The sequence below is a fragment of the Oryzias latipes genome, chromosome 5 (genome assembly GCF_053564925.1).
Source record: "Oryzias latipes strain Hd-rR chromosome 5, Olatipes_Hd-rR_3.1".
Taxonomy (NCBI): Eukaryota; Metazoa; Chordata; class Actinopteri; order Beloniformes; family Adrianichthyidae; genus Oryzias; species Oryzias latipes.
This window is the reverse complement of record NC_136241.1, coordinates 6,315,416-6,337,507: the sequence shown is the minus strand read 5'-3', so window position 1 is coordinate 6,337,507 and position 22,092 is coordinate 6,315,416. Positions and strand designations below refer to the sequence as shown.

The 22,092-nt window shown below is 44.2% G+C and overlaps 1 protein-coding gene across 1 annotated transcript; it reads right to left on the bottom strand.

Moving 5' to 3' along the window:
* Positions 1–10,377: 10,377 nt before the first annotated feature.
* On the bottom strand, positions 10,378–21,717 carry mmyhemb1 (myosin heavy chain; the record flags this gene model as incomplete). Its single annotated transcript, NM_001161756.1, is given in 41 exon segments — positions 10,378–10,481; positions 10,648–10,779; positions 10,897–10,992; positions 11,073–11,177; positions 11,270–11,440; positions 11,533–11,658; positions 11,730–11,933; positions 12,019–12,327; positions 12,511–12,635; positions 12,735–12,900; positions 12,972–13,155; positions 13,230–13,426; positions 13,517–13,635; positions 13,783–13,909; positions 13,987–14,376; positions 14,451–14,541; positions 14,622–14,767; positions 14,849–15,025; positions 15,117–15,359; positions 15,453–15,708; positions 15,791–15,927; positions 16,028–16,151; positions 16,230–16,347; positions 16,438–16,525; positions 16,603–16,676; positions 16,759–17,065; positions 17,139–17,309; positions 17,451–17,600; positions 18,819–18,937; positions 19,026–19,164; positions 19,252–19,355; positions 19,476–19,574; positions 19,661–19,724; positions 19,827–19,919; positions 20,000–20,111; positions 20,214–20,241; positions 20,332–20,488; positions 20,581–20,724; positions 20,991–21,206; positions 21,522–21,570; positions 21,694–21,717. Coding segments are annotated over 39 exon segments (5,817 nt in total). The 3' UTR covers positions 10,378–10,460.
* Positions 21,718–22,092: the final 375 nt, after the last annotated feature.

Genomic DNA, 22,092 nt, shown 5'->3' with positions numbered 1-22,092 from the left:
TAACTCCCTTCCATCACATCTCTATTCAGCTGATTTCTGCAACACCTTGGCTTCATTTTTCACCACAAAAATCCCCCTTATCCATCAACAGCTTACCTCCTACTCTGCTCCATTTCTATCTTCCATTCCGTCTTTTACGTCTGACACTTCGTTTTCTTCATTTACTCTACCCACAGTTACTCAAGTCTCTACATTAATTAAAAAATCAAAACCTTCCACACGCCAGCTTGACCCACTGCCCACCATCCTTGTTAAAGCTACTGCTCCCTCTCTTTGTCCTCTCATCACCAACATAATCCATGCTTCCCTCTCCTCTGGAATTGTTCCTCCTGCACTGAAAACTGCTGCTGTGACTCCCATACTTAAAAAATTGGGTTCAGATCCCACAGACCTCAACAATTATCGTCCCATTTCCAACCTTCCATTCATTTCAAAAATTCTTTTTTTCTTTTTTCTTTTTTTTGTCCTATCCAACAGCTGGGCAGGCAGATGAGAACTGAGGGCCTCTTGTGTTGGATATATTTTACCTTAACAACAGGGGTTATTAATCTTCAGACAAACCAAAGGTATGCCTGAATAAATCAAATCAAATCAAATCAAACTTTATTTATAAAATAGCGCTTATCATGCATTTCATGCAGCTCGAAGCGCTTTAACATTAGAAACAAAAAACACACAACATTACAGTAAAAACCCAACCCACCCTACACCCTTCCCACTCCCCTCCATTAAAGCACATGACCCACGACAATGAATGTTGACTACCAATGCAAGTTAAAATAAATAAATAAATAAATGAATAAATAAATAAAAAAGCAAGCAAGCAAACAAGCAAGCAAGCAAGCAAACAAACAAACAAACAAACAAGGCTCGGCTCTGCTGCGAGGAAACGGCATTTGGGAATCTCTTCATACCAGGAGCCAGCCCGGCCACGGGAGCATCGCCAGAGCGCCAACCCAGACCGGGACAACACCAGGGTCCACTTCACAGCCGTGAGGCTGCAAAATTAAACCCCAGCCGCCCCAGCAAAGGCAAGAACTGCAACAACAGCCACCGGGCAAGCCGGCAACCCTGGCAGAAAAGACTCCCACAAGAAACACTGGGGCTAAAATCACAATAAGATACTAAAATTATAAGATTTATTAAAAATATATATATATAAATAATAATAAATAAATAAAATAAAAAAAATAAAAAAATAAAAAAATAAAAAATAAATAAATAAATATAAAAAAAACTGAGAATAAGATGCATAAAATGAAATGAAATATAGTATAGAATATAGCCTATAATAAAACTAATAGAATAAATTAGCAGTTAAAATCAACTAAAAGCTAAATTAAAAAGGTGGGTCTTGAGCCTCTTCTTAAAAACCTCTACAGTCTCTGCGGCCCTGAGGCCCTCCGGCAAGCCGTTCCACAGGCGAGGACCGTAATGGCAGAACGAAGCCTCACCATAAGTTTTGGTCCTCACTTTAGGAACAACTAAGAGGCCAGCACCGGAGGACCTCAGGGTCCGCGAGGGCTCATATTTTAAAAGAATATCATTTAAATAAGAAGGCCCAAGACCATAAAAACACTTATAAACCATTAAAAGAACTTTAAAATCAATCCTGAAACGCACAGGGAGCCAATGCAGCGACTTTAAAATCGGTGTAATGTGTTTCCGCCCCCTGGTCCTCGTCAGAACTCGTGCCGCTGAGTTCTGCAATAGCTGTAGATTTGAAATAGACTTTTTGGGTAAACCAGAGAGCAGGGCATTACAGTAATCTAAACGACTGAAAATAAAAGCATGCATTAGCACTTCTGTGCTGGCAAGAGAGAGGAACGGGCGGACTCTGGCAATGTTTTTAAGATGATAAAATCCTGTCTTGACGACATTTTTAATGTGTGGGATAAAATTTAGCTCAGAGTCAAAAAGTACGCCCAGGTTTCTCACACATTGAGAAGGTTTAAAATTATGAAGATGTGGTAAAATCATCTCTCTCTTGTCTTCAGAACCGATGATTAGAACTTCAGTTTTGTCCTGGTTGAGCTGTAAGAAGTTTTCTGCCATCCACAACTTTATATCTAAAATGCAGTTTAAAAGAGTGTTAACCGGTTCAAGGTCATCAGGAGACACGGCGATGTAAAGCTGTGTATCATCAGCATAGCTGTGAAAGTCAATGCCGTGTCTCCTGATGACATCCCCAAGAGGCAACATATACAAATTAAAAAGTATTGGCCCTAAAATCGACCCTTGGGGAACCCCACAACTTATTTCGTGGATTCTTGAAGAGCACGTATCCATACTTACATAAAAGTGTCGATCTGTAAGGTAAGAGTAAAACCACTTAAGAACATTCCCAGAGAGGCCCACTAGACTACTAAGTCTGTCTAATAAAATCTGGTGATCTACGGTATCAAAAGCGGCACTAAGATCCAGTAGCACCAGAACAGAAAGTTTCTGTGAGTCGTAGTTTAATCTAAGATCATTAACGATCTTTAAAAGAGCCGTCTCTGTACTGTGGTTTTTCCTAAAACCAGACTGATATTTTTCTAAAATTTTTTGGGCATTTAAAAACTCATGCAGTTGAGTAGCGACACTTTTTTCTATTATTTTACTTAAAAATGGTAGGTTTGATACGGGTCTATAGTTATCCAGATTTTTTGGATCTAATTGACTCTTCTTCAGAAGGGGCCTCACCACCGCCGTCTTACAGGCAGAGGGGAAGACCCCCGTCTGAAGAGAGCAGTTTACTACATTTAAAAGCTCTGACTCAAAGAATCCATAAAATGTTTTAAAAAGTGAAGTGGGAATGGGATCTAAAAGGCAGGTTGTGGTGTCTACTTGGGATAAAACTCGACCAAGCATCTCCGCATCAACCAGGACAAAACTCCCCAGTGTTTCTTCTGGTAAAAACAATGCTGGAGGTCTGTTAAGATCCGTGTTTTGCATAGATGACATGTTTGATCTTATAGCTTTGATTTTACCCATGAATCATGCAGCATTAGATGATGGCATGGAGGACTTGTTGAAGTCTTTGTTTATTAAAATATCAATTGTTTTAAAAAGAAATTTGGGGTTGTTTTTATTTTCTGAAATGATTTTTGAAAAATAAGAGGTTCTGGCCCGTTTAACTGAGTTATTGTAGATTTTGAGTTGTTGTTTTAAAATGTCTTTATGAATGATTAAATTCGTCTTACGGTATTTCCTCTCTGCTCTCCTGCAGTTCTGCTTCAGACCCTTAATGTCGTCAGTCTTCCATGGCATTTTAGGAGTGGCTCTTATTGTTTTCGTTTTGAATGGAGCCACTGCATCTATGGAAGACTGAAGTCTGTTATTAAAATGATCAACAATAAAATCACAGGGTGCAGGTAAAATCTGAGCAGGAGTTTGCTTAAAAACATCAATAAAACTTGCAGCCACTTCAGGAGTTAAATACCGCTTCCTCACAGTTTTCACTGAGGCTTCCTGCTGGATTTCACTGGTGACACCAAAAAACACACAATAATGGTCTGATATGGCCAAATCAACAACAGAGGACACCCCAGTGGACAGACCATAGGTAATGACAAGGTCCAGGGTGTGTCCCCTGTTGTGAGTTGGCTGTGTGACATGCTGCTGAAAATCCATGCTGTTTAGAAGATTTAAAAACTCACAGGCATAGATATCATCATAATTATCAACATGCAAATTAAAATCACCAGTAATTAAAATCCTATTGTACCTAATATGAAGAGATGATAAAAATTCAGAAAATTCCTCGATAAAACAGGAAGGAGGGGTTGGTGGTCTGTATACTGTGACAGTTAGAACAGGTGGGTCTCCAAAAAGAAAAGCATGATGCTCAAATGAACAATATTTACTAATTAAAACATTTTCAGATGATATTGTTTTAAGAGCAATCGATGCTGTACCTCCACCTTTCTTTCCTCCCCTGATTGAAAATAAAAAGTTAAAATTAGGTGGAGAAGCCTCAGTGAGAATAGCTGGTGCATCAGAGCCAAGCCAGGTTTCAGTTAAAAACAAACAGGTTAAATCATGGTCTAAAATCAGATCATTAATGATAAAAGACTTATTTAAAAGTGATCTGACATTTAAAAGAGCCATCTTCATGGTTGTGGGTAAAATCTGATGTGTGCATGTCATGGGTTTTGTGACTGATGTGTGAATTGGTCGGAGACATGTAACATGCGAGGCACGTGGATATGAATGCAAATGATTTGAATGTCTATTGGTGATGCGGACTGGTATGTGATGCTGTATGGCAGAGAATGATGAGTCAGGGGTGTGGATGTCCTTGTTCAACCGTCAGCTGGATATGGTTTTGAAAGAACGGAGGGTGAGATCAATGTTCATGCTGAGAAGACGGGAACCACTATTGTTGGGGTGTAAACCATCTGATTTAAAGAAGTATGGTCTATTGTAAAAGGTTGTGAAGTTATCAACGTATGAAATGTTTATGGAATGACAGTATGTTTTTAACCAAATGTGAAGCTGACGGACGCGTGAGAACATGATGTCTCCATAACGGGGTGCAGGTAGTGGTCCAGATATAATGCAGTTTATGTTTAACTGTTGGATGGTGTGAATCAGGTGGATGAAGTCCATTTTCAGAGTCTCTGATTGCTGCAGTTTCATGTTGTTGGTGCCTGCATGTATGATGAAAGTCTTCGCAGAGGGGTGTTTGACAGAAAGTTGGTGAGCAGAGTTTTTAATGTCATTGACGACCGCTCCAGAGAGTGAGTGTGTGTGGCACCTTCTGACCCGGACATGCCGGACAACGGAGTCTCCCACGATGAGCACGGGCTGCTGCACAGGTCCGGGTCTCCCAGCGGGGTGATGAGCAGCGGCCTCCGCTAAAGGGGGTTCAGGTGGAGAGTTGGGAGCTCCAGAGCGGTGTTTCCGGGCAGACAGTAATCCAGCGTGAAGAACTGTTTTTCTTGTGGAGAGTGGATCCCCTGAAGCCGGTGAAACGCAGGATGCGGCGCGCGAGCCCCGGGGAAGCTCGCCTGAGCGTCGGGCCACCGCCTCTTTCAGCAGACGGCGGCGTTTCCCTCTCGTGCCGGGCACCAGCGGAACAGCGGAGGATCCGGGCGGCTGGGCCAGTGTCACGGCTCCAGGAAGAAGCGCGAGTTGGTCAGACTCCAGCAAAGCGGGCCCCGAAGCAGCAGACGCCGTTGGACCCGTAGAGGTGGTAGCGGGAGTCGTCGCCTGGCTGGGACCAGCAGCAGAGCCGGATGCCACGGTAGGAGTTCCGCCCGATGTCGGTCCCGGTGAGCCCGCTCGGGTCGCTGACGCCGCGGTGAGGTCTTCAGCCAGCGGGGCAAAGCGGTTGGTCAGCTTTAGGTTTTCCGAGCTGGCATTGTTGGGTTTGGACCCACAGATCCTCCGGCCGCGACGTGTCACCTCAGCCCACGACTGTTTGGGCGTAGAGCAGAGGGCTGGAGCCCTGGGCCCGGCATCGGCCTGGTCTTCATGGAGGTCCTGTGGACTCCTGGCCTCCCCTGCAGAGCTGGTGTTGGTGGTGCTCGGAGCCCCGTCCATCCGCTCCCACCCGTTGTTTTTACGGCCACAAATTTGAATGATGTTACTCTCCGTGGCGGTGGAATGGGCTTCGGCGGGAATTTCTCCAAACCATGGAAGGGTTTGAGACAGGGAGCGGTTGGTGTTAATGGAAAGCTGTAGTTGTTGGATGTACTTAGACTGGGAAGCAGATACTGATAGAATTTTTTCTATCAGAGCAGATTTTTCTCTGAGCTCCAGTCTAAGTTTCTGAACAGTTTCCTTAAGTTGGCAATGTCCTGGGTCACAGTGGTCGGGAGTGCATGAAACTCCGTTTGGACGAGCGGCAGCCATCATCATCAAGATGCATCATGGGAGATGTAAACAGCCGCCAAAACGCAGAAAAGCGTTTTGGCGGCTTTTTAATAAAGTTTGGCGGCTTTTTAATAAAGTTTTGTAATTGAGGCCAAACTTTATTAATTTCAATCATGTTTGAAAATCTTTGGTCTTGGACCGGACGGAAAAGGACAGAAGGGAAGAAGAGAGAGGGATGTTAGAGAGAGGGGGGGGGGGGGTAGGAGGGTGATAATAGGAGGGGGGGTAAGACCATGAAGCAGCATAGAGCAGCAAGTTTACTGGTTGTTTATCATTACGGTAAGGTTCAAATGTAGTACAAAAAGGGCAGGGCCTGTCCACACACACACTCAAATGTTATCAACACACCTGCTAGCTGCAAAAATGTCCACATGTCAACATGTACACATAACAAAAAGTGTTCACACACGCATACTTATGCCTTTAAACCAACTAGTGTGAAATATTTCATTCATTCAATCATGCAAACTATTAGTGCAAAGGTGAGCTAACACCTGTGATCAGGTGAGTGTTTATGTTCTTCTAAAATGGATGGTGGAATGTGAGAGAAGGAGGGAGAGTGCCCAGCCATCCCCACACCAAGACCCCCGCCGCTGCAGCAGCGGCAGCCGGAACCCCCCAATGCCACACGGCAGCAGGCAGGGAACAACCGCCCCCTGGGCGACCACATCCGCCACCCAGGCCAGGGCCAGCAGGACCGCCGCCAGGCCCTCAGAGCCAGAGAGCAGGGAGGCATGGGGGGAAAGAGAGCGCTGCCCCAGCCCAACCAGGAGAGAAGCCCCCCCGCCGCGCCGGGAGACGACAAGGGTGCCCACAGCCCCAGACGAGCACCCCATCACCACCCAGGAGTTCTGGGCATCCCCCCGCCCAACGCCAGGTACAAGTCAGGACCCCCGCGGGAGACCCGCCCCACACTCCAGGCAGCCACCCACCCGGCCCATGGTTGGTCCAGGGAGGAGCAAGGCAGGGGCCAGCAGCCCCCGCCCAGGAGGGGAGCACCCCGGGGGGCCCACAAGGGATGTTGTAAACATGGCCCGACCAGGCTCGGCCACAGTTGGAAATTTGGCGGGGCCCAGCGCTCAGGGGCAAGGACCAGAACCCACTCCCCAGGGACACGGACACCCCCGGCTCAGGTGTAATGTGACCCCCCCCCCCCGCGCGGAGAGAGCACCGCCGGGCCCAGGAAACCGGCACCCAGGGGATACGGCCGCCGTTGCCAAGGGCCCCGTACCCCCCACCAAGGAGGGGGTAGGGGACAGATGGTCCTAGGTCCCATCTTCCTTGCAAAATGTGTGTGCGTGTATGTGTGTTTGAGAGGGTGTGTGTGTGCATGTGTGTGTGTTTATGTTGGAATGTATATTTTGAGGGGGGAGGGGTGTGTGTCCTAGGGGGGGTGCAGTTAAAATTGGCGGGTAGGGCAGAGAGAAGAGGAACCAGCCTGCATGCCCATTCTGTCTCTGGCCATTTCCAAGTCTTGGCCATCCGCTCAAAACGTAATAAATAGTTTTCAATATCCTCTCCCTCCTGGTAGGGAGGAATCTTTGGCTGCATGTAGTACCTGGGCCTGGGCTCAGGTCTCTGCCGGTCAGTCCCAGTTTCAGGTTCAGATGAGGATGTGGAGGGGGTACCAGCACTACGACGAGCAGAGGGTGTTGGAAGCACCAATCTTGGGCTGCTGGCTGAATGCATGCTTGGTGTTGTTAATGCTGGGGCTGAAGGTTGGAGGGCCACCCTAAGTTTTTGTAACTCCTGTATGAGACCTTGTTCTCTCTTCTGCTGGGACTCCAGGAAGGTTTTCATCATGGTAAGCAGGTCAGTTGTTCCACCTGATGGTCCCAGGCCAGGGTGGGGCTTCTCTTCTTCCTCTTCCGAGGTCATTTCTGTGTCCCACTCGGCTTCCGCACCTGTGGCCAGGTCTGGTTTTCTTTGGGGCTGTGAGCGTAATCCAGTATGCCCGGGATGGAGAGCTGCCTTCTTGCCACGACTTGCCATCCCACTTCTGACACCACTTGTGATGAGGATGGGTGTTTCACAGATCCAGGCAGTCATGTTCCAATTGCAACTGGTTTATTTTTCTCCACAATTCCCCAAGTGCAATAATCCTCAGTGAAATTTTACATACGTTCAACAGCATTACACAGGAGAGGAGCACATTCATGTCTTCCCTCATCGCCCGCCCGCGGCAACCAACCCTTCCCTCTTATATAGTCTAAGCCCCTCCATTAGGCTGAATTCTCAATAGACCTTTGATTAGGCATTTTCCTGTCCTTATGGCAATTTCTGCCAACCATTTCAAAGAAAATAAATAAAGAAAAAAACATATAATAATTCCACACCATTTAGGGATAAATCCCTTCATCCCAAAATGCTACAAACAATAATACAGAATTTTACATGACAAAGTTGTTTTTTCCACACATCTATCTGATGACGTCATCCTCCTGGTCGCGTCTTAACAGCTGACTAGGCGTCGCCTCTGTTTGACACTCGCGGTTCTAAATGGCTCCCGGTAAAGCGTATTGAGTGTGCACCCTCAACACAACCCACCCAAGGAGCGCCCGCCTCGCGACACAGCGTCTGAAAATGAGGTAAGAGGTTAATATGACTGGAAAAACTACATGGGTATGCTTGTGTGTGTGTGTGTGTGCGTGTGCGCAGGTGGCTGCATCTAGAGGCGCTCCGTCACAGCCCCCATCGCCCCCCACCGGGCACCGGAGGCCCCGACCGCCACCCCAAACCACGGCAGAAGGGCAAGGAGCAGCGACGACCAGGCCCCCCCCACCCCTTAAGTCATGGAGTTAGCTACGGGAGACCAGGGAGACTTTGCAGCTTTAAATCAATGTTTTTGTATTTAAACTTTTTAGTAAAAATTGATTTAAGTTGCTGATATTCCAAGAAGTTATTTATTTCAAAAATTCTTGAGAAAACAGTATCTGCTCAGCTTCATGCTCATTTGTCCTCCAATAATCTGTATGAACTTTTCCAAACTGGCTTCCGTCCCCTTCATAGTACTGAAACTGCTTTTCTAAAAATCACTAATGACCTTCTCCTCTCTGCTGACTCTGGTTTATTATTCATCCTCCTTTTGCTTGATCTCAGTTCAGCTTTTGACCCCATTTCTCATTCCATCCTCCTGAACAGACTCTCTTCTATTGGCATCTCTGGCACCGTCCTCTCCTGGTTTCATTCCTACCTGTCTGACCGTACTCAGTTTATCCAACTGAAATCTTTCACTTCTCATTCTGTCCCTATTACAACTTGTGTCCCTCAGGGTTCTGTCCTCGGTCCACTCCTCTTTATTATCTACCTTCTCCCACTTGGTCATATTTTCCAAAAACACCATATCCATTTTCATTGCTATGCGGATGACACTCAGCTCTATCTTTCCAGCCCACCCAACTCCACACTGCCTCCATTAGCGCTGGTTGACTGCATCAATGAAGTCAAATCATGGTTCACCTCAAACTTTTTAAAACTCAATAGCAATAAAACGGAACTTCTTCTGATAGGCACCAAATCCACCCTGAGCAAAACCAACCATTTCTCTCTTTCCATTGACGGCTCCACCATCTCTCCCTCCCCTCAGGTAAAGAGTTTGGGTGTCATCCTCGACAGTAGTCTCTCTTTCACTTCTCACATAAACAGCGTCACCCGATCAGTCTACTTCCATCTCTGCAACATCCAACGTCTCCGGCCCTCTCTCACTCCTCTGTCCACTGCTGTACTCGTACACAGCCTTGTTACTTCATGCCTGGAGTACTGTAACTCTCTTCTGTTTGGTCTCCCACAAAAAAACCTCCATAAACTTCAACTGGTTCAAAATTCAGCTGCTCGTATCATCACACGCACTCCCTCCATCAACCATATCACACCTATCCTTCAACAGCTTCACTGGCTCCCCATCCCATACTGCATTCAGTACTAAATCTTGCTCTATGCATTCAAAGCCTTTCACAACCTTGCACCTCCATATCTCTCTGACCTCCTTCATATCGCCATACCTGCTTGCTCCCTCCGCTCCTCTTCCTCTATCCAGTTTTCTGTCCCTTCCGCCCGTCTTGTCACCATGGGGAGCCGGGCATTCAGTTGTTCTGCTCCCCAGCTTTGGAACTCACTCCCCCCTGACCCCCACAACACTGACACACTGCCACATTTAAAAATCAAAGCTAAAAACTCATCTTTTCCAAATGGCCTATTCACTTTAACAGTGACCTTTTCATGTTTTTATATACATTTAATTTAATTGTGTATGTATTTAAATTGTTGTTGTTGTTTTACCCGGTTTATTGTATTTTTTTATACTGTATACATGCTGTGCGGCGACCTTGAGTGCCCAGAAAGGCGCCTTATAAATAAAATGTATTATTATTATTATTATTATTATTATTAGTTCTTCAATTAAGGACGAGTAGTTTGTGGATTGTGTGAAGAAATACTTCAACTATTTGATACATTTTTACGGAACATTTTTTAAGGACAAGACTTCAAATAAAAATAATTGATTGACTACTGACTGCAGGTTGAAATCTTTTATTAGGAGTTTATAATGAAAAGTCATATTTTATGATTCTCATTTGATCTCCAATAAACATTTATTCTCATTCTTCTGCCTCCTTTGCCTGAAACAGAAAAGAAATACATGAAGGAGCTTCGGTTCTGACCATAAGCAGTGAAGTCCAGTCATTCTTCAGAGTTTTGATTGATTTCAGTACATTTGAAGTTGGAAGCCAAACATTAGTGCTACATGAGATAAACTTGGTGGTTAAACACATCAAAGTTACTTACTTTTCCAATTTCCCGGCTCCTGGCCCTCAGTTTGTTGACCTGTGATTCAGCGATGTCAGCGCGCTCCTGGGCTTCTTCCAGCTCGTGCTGCACCTTCCTGTACCTGGTCAGGTGAGTGTTGGCCTGCTCCTCCTGAGAGGAAATACGGCAAAAGTGGGATACAGAACTCTAGCTCCATCAAGCAGATTTCAACAGAAAGGAAATATGTGTGTTAATACTGCAGCAGGAACATGAGCTGAAACAACGTACAGCCTCCTCAGCCTGTCGCTTGTAGGCCTTCACTTTCAACTGCAGTTTGTCCACCAGATCCTGAAGTCTGGCAACGTTCTTCTTGTCCTCCTCCGTCTGAATTTTGAATTTCATTAAGCCTTTTTATTTTGTACATCTTTAAAAATGGCTTAAAAGAGGAGACGTCTGCTTCTTACCTGGTAGGTGAGCTCCTTTACTCTTCTCTCATATTTCCGGACGCCTTTAATTGCATCTGCTCCTCTGCGCTGCTCAGATTCAACTTCACTCTCGAGCTCACGCACCTAGAAGAACACAGGACAGCCATGACCGCCCACTCCTGAGTAGAGGCTGTGACTAGCAAAACTGACAGCACTAAACAAAGATGTGTTTTTACCCGAGCCTCCAGTTTCTGGAGCTGTTTCTTGCCCCCTTTCATGGCCAGATTTTCAGCTTCATCAAGGCGGTGCTGCAGGTCCTTCACAGTCACCTCCAGGTTCTTCTTCATCCTCTCCAAATGAGCACTGGTGTCCTGCTCCTTCTTCAGCTCTTCTGCCATCATGGCAGCCTGAAACATCAGTGATTGCTCTCATTGATCAGACCTGCTGCTGTTTTGGTGAAACAAGTCTTTGTCACACAGATGAGGGAACGGTGACTCACGTCAGTGATTGCCTTCTTTGCTTTGTCTTCAGCATTTCTTGCTTCCTGGACAGCATCTTCCACCTCGCCTTGAATCTGAACCAGGTCAGCCTCCAGCTTCTTCTTGGTGTTGATGAGGCTGGTGTTCTGTCAGAAGATGGGAGTTAGTTCAGCTTTTCGGTCTGAACCTTCATCGTCTGTGCTTTTGTGATGGTCACCTGAGAGTGCAGCAGTCCCACACGCTCACTGGCATCAACAAGCTCCTGTTCAGCCACTTTGCGGCTCCTCTCAGTCTGCTCCAGAGCAGCTCTCAGCTCCTCGATCTCAGCCATCATCAGGTTGTTCCTGCGCTCCACCATTGCAACCTGCTCTCTCATGTCTTCTTGGCCTCTGATGGCATCATCAAGATGGAGCTGGGTGTCCTACGGTGAAGATACAACCAGATGTTTCATGTTAGGTTCCTTTGCATGTCGGAAGGCTGCATGAGAAATCCTCTCAGTGCAGTACCTTGAGGTGTCCCTGCACATTTCTCAGCTGTTTCTGGGCTTCGGCGGCCTGCCGGTTGGCGTGGCTGAGTTGAATTTCCATCTCGTTGAGGTCTCCTTCCATCTTCTTCTTGATTCTCAATGCATCATTCCTGCTCCTGACTTCAGCATCCAGAGAGCTCTGCATGGACTCAATCACCCTCTGGCTGTTCCTCTTGATCTGCTCCATCTCCTCGTCCTTTTCTGCAAGTTTCCTGTCGATTTCACTCTTAACTTGGGTGAGCTCAAGCTGAACACGGAGAATCTTGGACTCCTCGTGCTCCAGCGTAGCCTGTCAAAGCGTGAGACTATCAACAATAGCCAATTGTACCACCAAAAACATGATTTTACTTGTGAAGATTTGGTTGCATTTATTCTCATTTAAATGTTTTCTGTTTTTAGATTTCTTTTAGATCTCACCAATGCAGAGCTGCTGTCACTGAGGGTAAACTGGATAAGTGGAATTCAGCTTTACCTCTGCCTCCTCCAGAGCAGTCTGAATTTCTGACTTCTCACTTTCCACAGTCTTCTTCCCCTTTTCCAGCTCATGGATTGTCTTACCAGTTTCACCAAGTTGTTCAGTCAGATCTGAGATCTCCTCTGTTGAAGCAAACATCAATGCCAGAATGACAAACATGTTAAATATTGGGATGTTTTAGAAGATAGAAGATAGTCTTTGAGCATTGTTAAGTGGCTTACGCTGCAGGTTTTTGTTTTCCCTTTTCAGTGTTTCCAGTTGGTCCAGGGCTTCTTCATACGAGTTCTTCATCTTGAACAGCTCTGTGCTCAGGGAGCGAGCCTCCTTCTGAGCTCCTTCCAGCTCTGCCTGGCTCTCCTCGTACTTCTGTTTCCATTCTGCAAGAACCTGAGAGCGCAGCAGTCTATTAAGCATTTTAACAGCAAATATTGTGGTGAAGCATGACGGCCAAGCTGTACCTTATCAAAGTTTCTCTGCTTCTTGTCCAGGCTGGCAGCCACAGCATTAGCTCTCTCTACATCGGTCATCAGGTCCTCCACTTCAGCCTGAAGCCTCTGTTTAGTCTTTTCTAGAGAGGCGCATTTTGCATTGACAGCCTCGATGCATTCCTCAGCATCCTGAAGACGCTGGGCCAGCTTTTTCCTGTGAAAAATAGAGATAATTTATTATGTTTTTAGTAGCAATCAGAAGCAGACAAAAGTCAAACTTAGACTGACTTTGAGTCCTCCAGCTCCTCAGTGCGCTGAATGGCGTCAGTCTCATATTTGGTTCTCCATTGAGCCACCTCACTGTTCGCCTTGGACATGCCGCGCTGCAGCTCAGATTTAGCCTCCTGCTCCTCCTCATACTGCTCTCTGAGCAGATCACAGTCATGACGAGCTGACTGGACAGCATGAGCCAGAGCGTTCTTAGCCTACAAGCCAAACAAGAATCCCAGTTTAACACTGATGGTCCTCTGAGCCTTTGCTTTCCTTTTTGTGTTTCTGTTTCTCAGGACTTTTACCTTCACTTCCTCCTCGATGTGCCTCTTCAACTCTTCAATCTGCTGCGTAAAAGCCTGCTTTCCTCTGGTCAGTTGAGACACGAGCGCTTCCTTCTCCTCCAGCTGACGGCCAATTTCTCCTGTTTGAAAATGTGAATCAAAGCGAAAGCATTTGAGAGGTTTCCACATTGCTTTGCTCACAAAGAGGATTTATTTGTGTGATGCAATGGTGACTTTAGTTAAGAAAAAAAAATTGAAAGATCCTTATAGGAAAGTGAAGTCTGTACCATTTTCAGTCTGAAGTCGAGCCTTTTGTCCACTGATGTCATTTAATTGACGAACGTTCTCATCGTTCTTGGATTTCAGCTCACTCAGCTGATCCTCCAAGGTCCTGCACATTTTTTCCAGGTTACCCTGAAATACAAAAGGAAGTTTAGAATACCACAGAACTACAGTTCAGTTTACCTGAAGAAAAACTCTAATGTTGTCACCTTTGCCTTGGCAATAGCCTCCATGTTGCTGCTGAGGTCATCAATCTCCATCTTGTATTCACTTTTTTCTTTCTCCAGCTTTTGTTTGACTCTCTGGAGGTTGTCGATCTGCTCTCCCAGCTCGGCCACACTGTCAGCCTGCTTCTTGCGTAGAGCTGCAGCTGTGGCTTCGTGCTGCAGGGTGGCCTCTTCAAGATCCCGCCGCAGCTTCTGAAACTCAGCCTCGCGCTTCTTGTTCATCTCGATCTGAACTGCAGTTGCTCCTCCAGCTTCTTCTAGGCGCTCGCTGATCTCCTCCAGTTCTCTGGAGAGATCCGACCTCTGCTTCTCCACTTTGGCCCGAGCAGCTCGCTCTGCTTCAATCTCTTCCTCCAGCTCCTCAATGCGAGCCTAAAAACAAAACAACTCAGTCATCATGACTCTATGTTAAACCTGCTCTCAGAAAGCCAAAGCATCTAATGTACCTGAAGCTCCTTTATCTTCTTCTGTAGTTGAATTCCCAGAGACTGCTCGTCCTCGATCTTGCTCAGGAGCTGGCTTGTCTCAAAGTCCTTTCTAGAGGAGAAGAGGGGTTCCAGTCTTATTTAAGAGCTTCTGTTTCTGCTATCAACTATCAATCAAACTTCTTTTCTTACTTCTTAATTTTCTCCTCAGACTGCTGCTTGTCATTTTCCAGGTCCATTATGGATTCCTGGGCCAGTTTCAGATCTCCTTCAAGCTTCCTTTTAGCTCGCTCAAGGTCCATGCGGAGCTTCTTTTCTTGCTCCAAGGAACCTTCAAGCTGTTGGGAGAAATCCAAATCCACAAATGGGTTTACAGGTTTACTAACATAAAGATGACACTCAGAAGTCCTAAGACTCACATCATCCACTTGTTGCTCCAGCTTGGTCTTGGCCTTTGTCAGAGTGTTGACTTTGTCTTCCTCTGCCTGCAGATCATCCAGAGTCTGCTGATGGGCCTCTTGGAGGGCCTTCTTCTCTTTTGTCAGTTTGGCAATGGTCTCATCCTGAGAAGCCATTTCCTCTGTGAGGTTCTTGACCTGTAGAAGTTAACACAAACAGATGTATATGGTGGTTTTCTTTAGACAGAAATACCATAAGAAAAAGTTTCATCAGAGATGAGATTCGAACCTTGTTCTCAGTGGCATGTTTCTCCTTTTCCACTTTGGCCAGAGTGAGCTCCAAGTCATCAATGTCCTTCTTTAACTCGGAGCACTCATCCTCCAGCTTTCTCTTCTTTGCAGTCAGCTCAGCATTGATCTCCTCCTCATCCTCCAGTCTCTCTGTAGTCTCTTTGAGCTTTGCCTCCAGCTGTATTTTGGCTTTAATCAGCCCCTCACACCTTTCCTCTGCATCAGCCAGATTTTCACCCTCCTACAGTTAAATGCAAGGATGATTCTTTATTAATTCAGTTAGAGTATGGATAATAAAAACCCCAATATTGGAGCATTGTTCAGACAAACTCACAGACTGCACTTGTAACAGCAGGTCATTCTTCTCCTGGAGCAGAGAAACCATCTTCTCCTCCAGCTCTTTCTTCTTAGCCAGAGCCTTTGCTAGATCTTCTTTAGTCTTCTCAAATGTTTCTTTCATCTGAGCCATTTCTTTCTCAGTCTCTGCGCTCTTCAGCAGAGGCTTGATCTTGAAATACAGTTTCATCCACGGCCAGGTTTTGACATTCATGAAAGCGCGGATGTTGTACTGGATGGTGTAAATCGCATCTCTGGTGGCACATAGGGAAAAGAAAACAGAATTAGGCTGAAGGTCAAATGTAGACCACATCATCAGAGACATGGATGCATCACCGTCTCTCCATCATCTTGACAAACTCGCGTCTCATAAGGAATCCTCTGCAGAGAGCCTGAGTCATTGTGACCAGCTCTGCCAGTTTCTCATCTCTCATCTCTTCTAGAGTTCCAAGCAAACCAGCTTTGAAGAACACCTGAGGATCAATATAAACATGTTTACACAATGATTCTTTACTGGGGTTTTGCTTTACTTACATAGAGATAACAGTTTCTTAATCAGCATTATGAAATTACCTTTGTGTGTCCAAACTTGTACTGCGTGTGGTCAACATCAATAGAGCCCAAGAGTTTCTCTGAGGCCTTTTTGTTGTCAATAAATTGTCCCTCAGGAATGACGCTGGCATTCAATACTTTGTATCTGAAGGGGAAGATTTTATTCATTCAACTGAACTCATTCGGCAGTTTAAGTCAGTCCCTAAATGAAAAGTTTTGCTACCTCTGCTTGAAGTCACCATAAAGGATTCTGCTTGGGAAGCCTTTCCTACAGATCCTGATGCCCTCCAGCACGCCGTTGCACCTCAGCTGGTGGATGACCAGAAAGTTCTCCATGAGACCTTAAAGACAAACTCACATCAGCCTTAGTGAATTTTTGCAGCAGTTTCCTTTGCCTAAAATCAGAAAGAAATTATTATTATGATTCAAACCTGGAGTCTTTGATTCATTTGGAATCAAACATCGCACAAAATGTGGATGAGTGCTCCTCAAGTTAGTCATCAACTTGCCCAGATTCTCCTGTAGAAGTGAATAAAATGAGCTAATGAAGCTTTTAGTTCTTCCCAAACATGTTGAAAACCATCCTTAGAGCTTACCCTGAACAATGCAGACACTGTCTGGAATGAGCCACCCTTCTTCTTTGCACCTTTCTTTCCACCTCCACTCTCAGCTGTGGGCGACAAAAGCAAAAAACACATTTAACTCACAAACTGATCAAACAGAAAACAAGAAAGAAACTTCAAAGCACAAACCATCAACAGAGGCATGTGTTGCATAAAGGTGAGCCAGGAGTTTGGTTGAAGCCTTCTGGTAGAGCTGGACCACAGAGTCGTTCAGAGGGTCCTTGTTCTTGTCCAGCCAGCCAAGGACATTATAGTCGACAGTGCCAGCATAGTGGACCAGAGAGAAATGGGCCTCAGCTTTGCCTTTGGTTGGTTTGGGTTTCTGGAATGGAGCACTTTTCCCCAGATGCTGGTCATACAGTTTGCTCTTGAAGGTAATGTCTGTTGCCTTTGGGAACATACACTCTTCTTCCAGGATGGAGAAGATGCCCATTGGCTGCAAAGATCAAATGACTTTTAACAGCAGAAGTTTGACTTTCTGTACGTTTTATTGTCTGTTGGATCTTTACCTTCTCAATAAGCTCAATGCAAGCAGCCAAGTCCATGCCAAAGTCAATGAACTCCCATTCAATTCCCTCTTTTTTATACTCTTCTTGCTCCAGGACGAACATGTGATGGTTGAAAAACTGTTGCAGTTTTTCGTTGGTGAAGTTGATGCACAGCTGCTCCAAACTGTTGAACTGGAAGGAAAAAACATTTGACTGTTTATGGCTTTGAAAAGACTTGAATTCAACTAAACAGAAAGAAAACATTCTAGACATGTTGTTTTTGACCTTTGTACATTTTACATACACATGAAAGTAATGGATGGTCACACTCACATCAAAGATTTCAAAGCCAGCAATGTCCAAGACACCAATGAAGAAGCTTCTGGGCTGCTTGGTATCCAGCATCTCATTGATTCTGACGACCATCCACAAGAACATTTTCTCATAGACAGACTTGCAGAGAGCCGACACAGAGTTGTTGACCTTCAATGAAATGGTCAAAAGGGAAAGATTATTGGGTTATCAGGGTTTTCGAGTGGGGCAAAAACGTATTAACTCAGCCACCAATTGTGCAAGTTCTCCTACGTAAAAAGATGAAAAAGATCTGTGATTTTCATCAAAGGATTACCTCAACTAAAATGAGAAAAAAAATCCAGAAAATGACATTTTCTGATTGTTCTTAAGAATTTAGTCGTAACTTGGAAATTAAGTATTTGGTCAATAACAAAAGTTCAGGTCAATATTTTGTTTTATACCCTTTGTTGTCTGTAAGTCTTCACAAGGTTTTACAAACTGCTGCTGGTATTTTGGCCATTCCTCCATGCAGATCTCCTCTAGAGCAGTGATGTTTTTGGGACTGTCTCTGGGCAACACAGACTTTCAACTCTGTCCAAAAACTTTCTATGGGGTTGAAATCTGGAGACTGGCTAAGCCACTCCAGGACCTTGAAATGGTTCTCCTTCATTACCCAGGCAACGTGTGTTTGGGATTGCTCTCATGCTGAAAACCTCCTTCAATGCTGATTGAAGGATGTTTTCACTCGAAATCTGAACCACACATGTTCCCATTCATTCCTTCCTTTACACGGATCAACCAGCCTGGTCCCTTTGCTAAAAAACAGCCCCAAAGCATGATGCTTCCACCCCCATGCTTTAGGTGTGGTGTTCTTTGGATGGAACTCAGCATTCTTTCTCCTCCAAACACAACATGTTTTTACCAAAAGTTTTATTCTGGTTTCATCCGACCATCTGACATTCTTTGGTCTTGGCCATAGTGGAGTTTGGAGTGTGACTGTTTGAAGTTGCAGACAGGTGTCCTTTCTATAGATAACCAGTTCAAACAGGTTTTCATTAATACAGGTAACGAGTGCAGGACAGAGGATCCTCTTCAGAAGTTACAGGTCTGTGACAGCCAGAAATCTTCCTTGTTTGTAGGTGACCAAATACTTATTTTACACCATAATTTACTAATAAATTATTTAACAATCAGACAATGGGATTTTCTGGATTTCTTTTCTCATTTTGTCACTCATAGCTGAGGTATCCCTATGATAAAAATTACAGACCTCTCTCCTCTTTTTAAGTGGGAGAACTTGCACAGTTGATGGCTGACTAAAGTTTTTTTTACCCCACTGTACTCTGAGAGGTGAGGCTATCAAATGTCTCATGATTCAGAACATTAGGTTGCAGGAGAACATTTCACCTGTGGGACAGTCTGACCCTTCGTCACAAACTCATTCCCCACTTTGACTCTTGGGTAGCAAAGAGCCTTCAGCAAATCAGCTGAGTTCAAGCCCATCAGGTATGCAATTTTGTCTGCAACTGAAAAAAGAAAAAAATGGTTCAGTTTGAAGCTCTTGCTTAAGACAGTATCCTTCAAGTTGATCCTTGTCAAAAAAGTATAAAATACCTTCAGTGCCATCAGGCTCAGCCTGCTCCTCACGCTGTTTCTGCTTGAACTTCATGTTCCCATGATGCATCACAGCTCCAGTCAGCTTGTAAATGCTAAACTTCTCCTCTGCAGTGAATCCCAGGATGTCGATGGCAGTCTTTGTGTCACCAGAAAGAACAAATCTACAGTTTTCATTAAGTTTTACAAGCTGTGCATGCTCTCTGGCCTTTCAACAAGTCCTTACATCAGTTGCAATGAATTCTTCAATATCATTGATACTTTTGACTGTGATTTCCCCATGGCTGATCATGGGATAGTCATACGGGTTGGTGGTGATGAGGAGTGCCTCTGAAGTAAGAAAATCAAATCATTTTCCAATATTAATAAATCTTTTTTACACAAAGAATGTGTTCATGCATTTTTGTAAACTGTAGTTGGAAGCTGACAAATGAAGTCACAAACTCCCACCTATTAGTTCAGGTTTGTGTCCTGTTGTGAGCTGGTAGAAGATGTGGTAGCTCCTCTCAGCAGACAGCTGGAATGTCACCCGAGACTTCTCCAGGAGATCTATTTGGATTCAATTTGAGGCATTTAAGTGAAAAAACACAATTTATTTTATAAACAACTTTAGAAATCTCTGAAAAATCTCTTACATGTTTCAATATCTGCAGAAGCAAGCTTTCCAGTTGACCCAAAATGAATTCTGATAAATTTACCCTGAGAAGGAGAAACAGGAGAAACACGGAAATAAACCTTTGATATGTCTGTGGTTTTGAAAAAAGGAACCATTTCAAATTAAAAGGTAAAAAAGGGACTCACAAATCTTGAGGAATTGTCATTTCTCACAGTCTTGGCGTTGCCATAAGCTTCCAGCAGTGGGTTTGCTGCAATGATCTGATCTTCCAGTGTCCCCTGCAGGCGAAACTACTTCATCAGCAATAGTTTTAGGAGGTTTTTTATTTGATGTCGCTTTTTGAATTAACTTGACTTACCTGCATTTTGCCAGGAACAGGCTCAGATTTCTTTCCTCCACCTGCTGCGATTGTCGCAAAGTACTGGATGACACGTTTGGTGTTGACAGTTTTTCCTGCTCCAGATTCTCCGCTGGGTTAGAGAGTGTTAAGGTTAAAAATTAATAATAATTGTAACATAATGTTTAATGCTTTTCAGACACAATCTATTTAATAAACTTGGTTTGTCTCTTACGTAATCAGGATGGACTGGTTTTCTCTGTCTGTGAGAAAAAGAAATGTTGTTTCAATAGTTATGTTTTGATCCTAAAGTTTGGCTGCTGTTCTTCCAATGACCTAGAAATAGTTGGTACCTTGGAGCATGAACTGATAGGCATTATCAGAGATGGAGAAGATGTGGGGTGGAGCTTCAATCCTCTTCTTTCCTCTGTACGCTGCGACGACAGATGAATCATACACTGGCAGCCACTTGTAGGGGTTTACAGTGACGCAGAATAACCCTGAGTAGGTCTGTAGAGTCACAGATGATCAGTTGTAGTGCACATTTTTTAACAGTTCTCTGGACTTAAAGGCTCTGATGTGAAGATCAGAAACAAACCCACATAGATCATCCATGCTGCATAACGCTCTTTGAGGTTATACAGCACAGCAGGCTCATTGAGGTGGGTCATCATGGCCATGTCCTCAATCTTGTCAAACTTTGGGGGGTTCATGGGGAAGATTTCATCTTCCTTCACTGTGAGGGTCTGACACAGAAAGATGGAAGCATCATTATTAACACGTTATTCATACAAACAGAAAATGCTTCATCTAGACTATAAAAAAAGGATTGGCTTCAAATCTTTAGTGGTACTTAAAAATAAACTTTAAATAAAATAATAACAATGATTTAAAAAGTTTTTAAGTCAATCGTAGCACACCAGATGCACACTTCAACTGTATTGTGCACTTTGGAAATGAATGTTCATCAGGATCAGCAGCAAAAAAAGAGCAGTAAACATTGAGCTCCTACCTTTCCACACTGTGTCTCTACAGTGGCTTTGCCACCTTCCCTCTTGATCAGTTTTCCCTTGAGGTACATCTCGTTGGGTTCAGACACATAAAATGCAGTTTTTGCATCAAACGGGGTGTTTTGAGCCTCAATTCTCTCTCTTTCTGGCTTGCGGAGGTAAATGGCTGCCGCGCCAAAACACTCCATTTCCGCGTCCCCACTCATGATGATTCTTTACTGGAAAAGCAAGTTAAAAAGCGTGTGTAAACAAAAAAAAATTTGCTAATCCAGCAGTGAAAAAGATTGTTTAAGAGAAGGATGCGTTTATCAAGTTAAATCCTTCTTGATGGTGATGGATGGAAACTAAAGGTAAGATTTCACCACGATAACAGGAGTGAAGGATAAATGAATTAATATTGCCAGTATGTTAATTATTTTGGAATGACTGTTAACGTATGACTTCAGGGGTATTTATCCTACCTGAAGTCAGGTTTTGACTTAAATAAATAAGATTATTTAAAAAAAGCAAACTTAAGTTTGGATGAAAATTACCTTCTTCTCTCTGTCCAGAGAAAATGCCTTTGATGGTTGAAGTAGGTTTCTGAAAAAAAAAAAAATCTGTTTAGATCACAAGTTAAATGATGGTTCTGTAATTCACAGGTCAATTAAACCCTTGAACATAAAAGGCCTGGCGGGGATGGCCATACCCCTGTAAGTCACTCACCTTGTTTGGTTGCCTGACAGTCCTTGTGGGTGTTCTGCCCTCCTTCTTATATAGTGAGATCAGTCTTCCCCCCCACACAAATGACCTCCTTTATTTGGTCACATAGTTTTCCCCTCTTTGCTTGAGTATTTTTGACACCCATCTGATCTCTGGCATCTTTTGTCACGTAGACATCAAGCCCTGCTTACTTTTACTTTTCAAATATCAAGTTTCTTGAAAAAATAAATGTTAAATAATGTAAAATTTGATTATAACTACTTGAAAGGAGAACATTATTTTTCACTGCTATTATTAGCAGTTTAACAGATGCAAATAAAAACAGGCAAACAAACCCAAGATAGTGTGTTTTTGTATTCTTGAACAGCATAAACTCCCTGTGTAAACAAAATTCCAACACTT